The 9,987-nt window shown below is 39.7% G+C and overlaps 1 protein-coding gene across 1 annotated transcript in view; it reads left to right on the top strand.

Annotated features, from left to right (window-relative positions):
• LOC118420189 overlaps positions 1-1,743 on the top strand; it is a 7,500-nt gene extending 5,757 nt beyond the window's left edge. Inside the window, exon 2 of the mRNA XM_035826904.1 lies at positions 860-1,743. Coding sequence (XP_035682797.1) covers positions 860-1,743 — 884 coding nt within the window. The remainder of the gene's footprint in view (positions 1-859) is intronic.
• The last annotated feature ends 8,244 nt before the right edge of the window (positions 1,744-9,987 follow it).

The raw sequence follows: 9,987 nt of genomic DNA, 5'->3' as shown, positions 1-9,987 counted from the left end.
TTGTCATCATATAATTTGATATTTTGACGTCATTTAGCTAATAAAGGTGACATCATCATTTTCTGTCTATACCCCAGAAAAGACAAACACAGAGAAAAGACAAGAAATCCGCGGTCACGGACCACGTTGCATTGCGCCATTGACTGGGAGGGCTGGGACCAAGGTTATGCAAGGAGACTGAGCCTTAACATAAATAAGCTGCATTTCTCCATAAGACACATGCTTGTTTTTAAACTCTGAAATCCGATTGTTTTTTTTTTTTCTTGTTGTTTTGTTGTTGCTAGTGTAGAGTGAATAACAAGCTGTCGTCAGGGCCATGATATTTGCGGCGTGTTGATTAAAAGTTTGTGTAGACTACTTTTTCATTAACTAAGAGGTATAAAACTTACCACACTACTTGGACTTTAAACAGTTAATAACTGTATTAAGAACATTTCTTTTGGTTAACGTAAAAGTCGTCTTCTAACCAACAACTCACGAATTCGTGTATAAATCCAGCTTGCTTTATATCACTCCATTCTAGCAGCTACAAACGAGGAACCATTGAGAGTTCAGAAATGAAAATTGACATACAACCTACAGAAACATATGTTATGATACACGTGTATTTTTAACCTCCTACAGTAATTTTTCAGTGGGTCAGATTTAAAGGAACTAATGGTCTTACACGCTTCAAAGGGTGTGGTCATCTTGAAATCAGTTGTCTACAAAGTGATTAAAACCAAATTCACAAAAAAAAAACAATCTCAAGAAGACATTTGCCTCTACCTTTGCGCCAAATTCCATTTCAATTGATAAAAAAATGAATCTGTTATGAAACCTCTTGCATTACTTTCTGACTCACCCTTGTAATTTGCAGGAACCGTTTCTCCTCACCTGACCATCTGCGGGAAGGGAATATCAGAGAAGATCACTTTTGGCGGACCAGGAAGAGAGGCGGGTAAATTTTACTATAACCATGGTGTGGTCGTATCTGCCAATAATGAGGTATTCGTGGTTGATCGTGTCAACGAACGCGTCCAGGTCTTCAGTTTGAACGGAACCTTTATCCGGCTGTTGTCAACGGTCTTGCCGGGAGGGATAATTACTCAGCCTCATGACGTCACAATAGACAGAGAGGGTCGTCTGTTGGTGGTAGTGGTCACGTGTCAAAGTGTACCTCGTGTATTGCATGTCTTGCGGTACACCCTTGAAGACCAGCCATTGTCGAACCTTAATATGTCAATCGGGAAAAACAAAATGGTTAGCATCACAATAGATCCACGCAATAATAACATCATCGTGGTCGAACGCAGGCAAGTGTTTATCTTCCACCCAAACGGCACGCGCTGCGGGAGGTTCGTGTGGCCTTCAAGTGCTCCTGGGAGCTTCCAGACGCACGTCGCAGTAGACGACAAAGGGAACTTTTATGAAACCTCTAGAAGTCACGGCAGTGTCCGAGTGTATAATACTAGCGGGAGACATTACTTGTACGAATTTGAAGTGTGCCGTGACAAAACGGTAAAGCTGTGCAAACTGCGCGATATTTTGATTGACGCTATGGGGCGAATCCTGGTGGCGCAGATACTATCTACCAGTGGACAAGTGGACATGTTCACGCGCGATGGGAACTTCGTTCGAACCATCAGACTGACTACAGACATAACAGAGCTATATGGTCTTGCACTGGCACCGGGAGGACAGCTAGTTGTTGCACACGATCACTACGTAAGCATCTTCCCATGCCAAATGGTATATCCATAGTGATACATGCTAAGCGGTACATTCGTAGTGATCCTCATCTGGCTTATTCATCTATAGTGATCCCTGCCGAAAAGCATATCAGTAGTAATTCCCCAAATGGTATATCCTTCTATAGGAATCCCTATAAAATGGCATATCCATAGTATTCCCTTTAATGACGTAACCATTTATAGCGATACCTGCCAAATGGCATATCCGTATTATGTGATCCCTGCTGCTAAATGGCATATCCATAATATTCCCTTTAATGACGTATCCATTTATAGTGATACCTGCCAAATTGCATAACCGTAGTAATCCCCGCAATATCATATCCGTATATAGCGATCCATGTTAAATGGCATATCCGTAGTAATCCACCAAATGACATATCCATTTATAGCGATAACTGCCAAATGACATATCCATAGTATTCCTTTAATGACGTATCCATTTACAGTAATCCCTGCCCTATGTCATATTCGTAGTAATCCCCGCAATGGTATATCCATATATAATGTTAGTGATCCCCTAAATGTCATATCCTTAGTATTCCCCGCAGTGGTATATCCATATATAATGTTAGTGATCCCTAAATGTCATATCCGTAGTAATCCCCGCAATGGTATATCCATATATAATGTTAGTGATCCCCTAAATGTCATATCCTTAGTATTCCCCGCAGTGGTATATCCATATATAATGTTAGTGATCCCTAAATGTCATATCCGTAGTAATCCCCGCAATGGTATATCCATATATAATGTTAGTGATCCCTAAATGTCATATCCGTAGTAATCCCCGCAATGGTATATCCATATATAATGTAAGTGATCCCCTAAATGTCATATCCTTAGTAATCCCCGCAATGGTATATCCATATATAATGTTAGTGATCCCCTAAACGTCATATCCGTAGTAATCCCCGCAATGTCATATCCGTATAAAATGTAAGTGATCCCCTAAATGTCATATCGCAGTAATCCCCGCAATGGCATATCCGTATAAAATATTAGTGATCCCCTAAATGTCATATCGCAGTAATCCCCGCAATGGCATATTCGTATAAAATGTTAGTGATCCCCTAAATGTCATATCGCAGTAATCCCCGCAATGGCATATCCGTATAAAATGTTAATGATCCCCTAAATGTCATATCGCAGTAATCCCCGCAATGGCATATCCGTATAAAATGTTAGTGATCCCCTAAATGTCATATCGCAGTAATCCTCGCAATGGCATAACCGTATAAAATGTTGGTGATCCCCTAAATGTCATATCCGTAGTAATCCCCGCAATGGTACATCCATATATAATGTTGGTGATCCCCTAAATGTCATATCCGTAGTAATCCCCGCAATGGTACATCCATATATAATGTTGGTGATCCCCAAAATGTCATATACGTTGTTATGCCCACAATGGCATGCCTATTCATAGTAATCTCTGCCAAACTGCATGTCTCTAGTATTCCCCGCAATGGCATATCCATATATAATGTTAGTAATCCGCTAAATGGCATATCCGTAGTAATGCCCGCAATAACAAGACAGTAGTAATCCCCGCAATGGCATATCCATGTATAGTGATCCCTGCCAAATGGCATATCCGTAGTGATCCCCCAAATAGCATATCCGTAGTGTTACTCAGAATATCCGTAATGATTCCTGCCCAAATGGGTAATCTGTCGTGATCCCCGCTAAATTGCATATCCGTAGTGTTACCCCAAAATGGGCAAAAATCAACAATTCAGTGTCCTAAGAAAATTTAAGAAAACAATGACGAAACGGTACAAATTCTCCTACCTGAGGTCGAGTCCATGGAAAACATTGACATTGGCAGCGTAGTATGACCTCTAAAGTACCAATGTAGTGATTTTAAGCCAAAACCTCCCGGCAGAAAACGTTCTCACACCCCCTGATGATTTTGGACCTAAAAAACAATACCTTGTGACCTACAAACTGAGCTTTCTTTACAGTCTACCGGACACTCCAAACATGGCTAAAAGCTTATATTTCTATTATATAAACAACAGAATATATTGCTAGAATCTTTAACTGTAACATCCGGCTCATAAATGCCAACATATCCCAAGAAAAAAACTTTGACGTCGTATAACTGCCGAACGACGTGTGCTAAGAGTACGAAATATAGTGACTTTTCCTTAAATATTGTTGGCAACAATTCTGTAAAAAATTAAGTTTGTGATTTTTCGTGTTGTCATGACAGCGTGTTGGCGTTGGCGTGGATTGGTGGCCTTTGCCCAAATCGTTTATCCGTAGTGTTCCCCCCAAATGGCATATTCGTACTGATCCCCACAAAATGGTATATCCGTAGTGAACCCAAAAATGGTATATCCGTACTGAACCCAAAAATGGTATATCCGTAGTGAACCACAAAATTGTATATCCGTAGTGAACCCTCAAATGGCATATTCGTACTGATCCCCACAAAATGGTATATCCGTAGTGAACCCCAAAATGGTTTATCCGTAGTGAACCCCAAAATTGTATATCCGTAGTGATCCCCAAAATTGCATATTCGTAGTGATCCCCACAAAATGGTTTATCCGTAGTGCTTCCCGCTAAATGGCATATCTGTATTGATCTTCCAAATTGCATGTTCGTAATGAATTCTGCTAAATGGTTCATTTGTTATCTGCGAGATCGTAGTACAGAAGTTACACGTTACAACGTATCGCGGTATCTACTACTTAAACCAAGGGATACTGTATCCTATATCAGAAATGCATGTTTTATGCATGGACATCAGGAACCCCCCAAAGTATCATCAATTCTTTGTACTCTGAAGGACCAGAATTACTTGTACAGTCACCACCAGCCACCGAGACATATATAGCTTTCTGCACTCAGTTGACCCACTCAGTGGCAGTGCAGAGTCACAGAGCGTGGCCATGTTGTCTCGCCATCTCTAGACAGCACAGCACAAATTTACTATTACCCCGAATGACTGTCCCTTCCTTCAGGACCGGGGAAGCATGGCCGACTTTATCCTGGATACCAGACCCGGCCTGATCTCAATGATATCTAGACCCTGTCTAGATGGCTTGGAACATGCTCTCGGACAGCAGGAGAACATGTGATTGATGATCATTAACACCACAGGTAGCCTTTAACATACTACCACAGTTGGCCAACAGGCTCGATAAACACTAAGTAATCATGGACTAGATACATCACAACAGTTAGTCATTACCCAAACAATTTCCAAACTGTGTATAAAGTTACTTCGCAGAGTTACAGCAGAGTTTAGTTCCAAAGTTAATGTAGTGTACCTCCGGCCGTCCTGTGCTCCATTGGTAGGATCTTAGCCCACTATTTGGGCGACCGAGAGTAAGGCCCATCTGATGTAGACAGACTGTTAATTATCAGGGTCTAACTGGGGGGGGGGGGGTGCTGTACGGTCTCACTAAATACCGAAAACAACCGAAAACAACCGAAAACAACCGAAAACAACTTGAAATATACCGAAAACAACCGAAAACAACTCGGTAAATACCGAAAACAACTCGAAGCCACCTAAAAAATGTCAAAGCAATCATGAACAACCTATCAGAACCCGAAAAAAGCAGGAAAACAACTCGTAAACAACAACAATGTCTATTTTATCTTCATCTACTGGTTACTCTCCCTTGAATTATTTTCTCCACGGCCGAGGGAGAAAATGGAGTGATTCTGAAGGAAGGATTCTTTCAGCAAAGGGGATGTAGCCGGTGAAACACCTTTCCATCGATCACACGCTGTTTTATGGTGTAAAGCAAAATCCATATTTTGATCACTTACTAGTAATAGTTTAATTTGGGGCCTCTGTGGTAATACACGTTTGCGGTTTTTCTGTTTAAATCAATTTGTTATGGCAGCGGAAATGCGTTATAATTGAGCAAGAAATATGCTAGATTGTTTTGGTTGCTAGAAAAAAAAGGTAGTACACATTAGCTAAATAGGCAGCAGAATTTCCCAGCAGTAATTAATAAGCAAACCTATTTTCCAAGCAGAGATTTCGTCGGGGGATAGCAGTGACTGTGATTTCTTGTTGTGGCCAATACTACACCCCGCCCCTACCGTTACCTCTGCTTGGAGTTACACAATAGATGCCAAGTAATATAGATATCCATTGATTAGTTTGCGAGTTGACCAAGCAGTCCCCGTTTATAACGTACAGGGTCCGTGAATCTGAATGCGAACATTAATATATTCGAACAGGCAAAGGAGATCGTTGACTTTATTATTACTAATATTGTATTAATAACAGGGGTCGTCAAACAAATAAATCCATCGTAGCCTAACTCCTGTCCAAAATAAAGTCAAAATTATTAAATAATAGCCCACTGAAATTATTGTCTGTTGTTTATGGTTGTGTCGAGTTGTTTTCGGTATTTAGTGAAAGTTGTTTTCGGTTGTTTTCGGTAATTAGTGAAAGTTGTTTTCGGTTGTTTTCGGTATTTAGTGAAAGTTGTTTTCGGTTGTTTTCGGTATTTAGTGAAAGTTGTTTTCGGTTGTTTTCGGTTGTTTTCGGTTGTTTTCGGTATTTAGTGAGACCCGTGCTGTAGATCCGAGGAGTAGGGCTGTATAGGCCCTTCAACTAGTCTGGCATCCAGACCAGGCCAACTTTATCTTAACTGCCTCTGAAGTGGAAAAAAAAGGATACAGAATAGCATATCCAACAGATGCAAGACTTTCAGGGTAAAGCCAGGTTGGGTGGGTGGAAAAAAAATGCATGCGACGGTGACTGTGTGCTTACAGACCCTGTCACACAGTTTTGTCTGCCTTCTACTGCCTGAACCTTGCACAAAGGAAGATCTGGAGGTTCTGACTCCGGAGGAAGGACGTGTTGTGACCAGAAAGAAAAGAAAACCGCCAGCAACCATCCATTGTTTTTAAACTGTTTCATTGCATTTTCAATTACACAAACAGAAGATTAAAAAAATGGTTTCATATAAACGAAAACGTACACCAAGGATCTCGAAGTAGCCACTTCATTAATTAAGGTACAGCAACGGAAATGTAAGTCCTATGTATCATATGGACGGCTAAGAAATGACAAATAAATATAAGATAATCAAGATAGAACAAGAACGATTAGGCCACAAAGATAAATCGTATAGATGGCAATCTCTACAGACCGCAAATTTGATGAAATTGGGTGCAAAAAACAAGATGCGCAAAACAAGATGGCTTAATTTTGAAAATAGATACCATACACGTCGTGACAAGAAGTGAAGCGATAAAAGATTATATCATAACCATTAGTTCCTGTAGTGCAACCATTAGAACCGCCCAACTAGTTTTACTACAACTACAGTCATGACTGCCATGCTAGTGTCACTTCTACAAGTAGGAATCAAAATAATAGAAGTTAATCTTAATGAAGATGACCTACCAACTCCAAAGATAACAGTCATTGTTTTCCTACCAAGCTGGGATTATCAAATTGATGTTGTCATTTTAGTCAATTCTTCCTGTTCAGGGGAAACTGACTTATCTACAATACATGTGCAATATATGTTCGGCCCATGACCGAGAGGTTGCGGGTTCCGAATCCAGCTGCGTGTCACCGATCTTGTGTCCTTGGGAAAGGCACTTTATAGTAATTACACGACTTTCCTCACTTTACTCAGGTGAAAATGAGTACCTAGCTTAGGCTTCGGCTAGGGCCGTCCCTCGGATAGGACGTTAAATGGAGGACCCGTGTCTGGGGAGACCCATACCCCAGACACGTTAAAAAACCCGCCACACGTGCGATGGTGCGGTGTAAGTGGTCCAAAGCCTACAGTACCTTGGCCGCACCTGGGGCAATTACTGTCGTATTGAGGTCACCTGAGTGGCGCCGAATGGCAGCTCGCTCCAGACCATTGCGATTTAGCCCCGCCCATTGTAAGCTCCTCGCAATTCAGCCCCTGGCTGCAAAGAGTGAGTAGTTGGCCCACCCAATAACCAACAAACAAATAAAATAATTATTCTTTCGCTATTAATCTATCTATACATATCCATGTTATAATCTTTATGTATTATCTATCTATTATCCATATTCGTTCAAATTTTGACCTGTAGGGAAGAGTAGCTTTTTGGTACCAGTATTGTAAAAACAACGCAGTTTGGAATGAAACTAGGCAGTCATGGTGCATCACATTACTTGAAGTAATGTTAAGAATTTTTGTAAAACATATCAAAGAAGGTTGATGTGTATATTTACGATAGCCAAAGTAACCAAAAAAAATTGTAATGTTATATAAGCCAATAAGTAGAGTTATTTTTCCTTCAAATGTGTTGGCACAACGTTAAAGGCATATTCGTCGGGGGGTTGAGATATCTTTTTTGTTAACTCATTTAAAATTTCCTACTGTAAATGAGCGATTGAGTTGATTTCAAGATGAACCTACCCTTGGAATTACGTCAGAAGGAACGATCAACTTGAATGAACATATAGTTGGAAATATATCTGACATAAGTTTGGCTATTGCAGGGGATTGAGAAGAGGCAAAGAGCAGTACAAGGGAAGTTAAATGGAAACTGCAACGCTTATTTCAAATGTGCATTTCTGCGAAACGATGCTCAGTGCAATGCACGATTAATCAATCAATAAACACCCTTAAATCAACGCATCACGTATTCGGCAATGAATCCAACTCTCTCTACTATCACATCTTATTCCATCCTAGCAGGTGTACAAGAGGAACCATTGTTACTGTAAATGCATTTAAGTTCGTGGGGATTTAATTTCGCGGTTGCGGGAAAAGGAACTTTTCGCGGTGGTTTTAATTTCGCGGTAACACGTTAGACTGCAGTCTAATACCATAATAGAAAAATGTTCGCGGTGGATTTAAGTTTGCGGTGAAGTGGTCACCGCGAAAACCGCGAACATTAATCCACCGCGAACTTTTCTGCATTTACAGTATCTCAGAAATAACAATTGCCATGTAACTTTTGCAGACATGTAACGTTATAAAGGTGCCGGTTCAGCTTCCAATATTGTGTAAGTGGGTCAGATCACAACGGACTTGCAAGGGTGTGGTCATTTTGAAATCATCACAGTCGCATGAAAAGCTTTAAACAATTACTATAAATAAATTGTTGTATTTTAGCCTTAAAAAGCTTTATGGCTTTATTAGCCTTTGCGCCAAATTTCAACTCATTTGACAGAAATGAGCCTGTTAAAACTAACTAATTTATTCATTGACTAATACTTATATGGTAGAGTCATCGTTTTAATAAATAGTACTTGACAGATTAATGGTTTCGTAATGTAATATGAGACAAAGTCATTTTGATTGTAATGTGATATAATGACAAAGTCTTGTTTTTGTGATATGAGAGTTTGGTCATTTATTTTCAGTTGATAAGTGAATATAGTCAGCACCAAGGGTTTTTTTTCATTCGACACTGTAATGTTTGTCTTTATGTAGTCGTGATTTTGTAATATGATATGAGACAAAGTTATGGTTTTGTAATATAAAATGAGAAAAATTCATGGTCTGTATGAAATGAGAGGAGACAAAGGTATGGTTTTGTAATATGAAATGAGACAAAGTCATGGTTTTATGAACTGAGAGGAGACAAAGGCATGGTTTTGTAATATGAAAGGAGACAAAGTGGTGTTTTGTGATATGACATGAAACAAAGTCATGGAAAAAAATTTGCTCTAAGAGGGGAAATAAAGTCATGGTTGTTTAATACGATTGGAGACAATATCAATATTTTGCAATACTATATAAGAATTTGGTCACTTTACTTAATAAGTGTAAATAGTCGAATACATGTTATTACCTTTTATCTTTGATACTGTAAAGTTTGTTTTATTCATCAAGAAAACAAAATGAAAACAAAGGCTTGGCGATTGCGCTGATGAAGGTATTTTCTCCGCCAGGAGGCGCTAATGCCTGGACTACGTCAGTTTAGCGCAGCCTAGCGGAGAAGATAAGGAACTGCAAGCGGTACCAGCCTCCTTGTGGCAAAGGCCAAATTACAATATTCAATTCATTCGTTTTTAGACCGAGAACTAACAAATCAGATTGATGTGGCCGAAGTGACGCAATGTTTAGAGCCAATTCAATCTCTGCTGAATAAAATCAAAAAGTCAATCACTTTTTTATTTTATTTTTTTTTCAAAAATCAAGTTTTAGATATTGAATTGTCCCTAAATATTGTTTACCTGGATGCCTAACGTTCATAAACGAATCATACAAATGATTATGTCACAATGGGAGAAGAGGCCAGTTCCGTTCTTCGTGTCCATATTTTCCATGTG

This window comes from Branchiostoma floridae, chromosome 7 (genome assembly GCF_000003815.2).
Source record: "Branchiostoma floridae strain S238N-H82 chromosome 7, Bfl_VNyyK, whole genome shotgun sequence".
In the NCBI taxonomy this organism is placed as follows: domain Eukaryota; kingdom Metazoa; phylum Chordata; class Leptocardii; order Amphioxiformes; family Branchiostomatidae; genus Branchiostoma; species Branchiostoma floridae.
The sequence above is the reverse complement of the archived record's forward strand: the minus strand, read 5'-3'. Positions and strand labels throughout refer to the sequence as shown.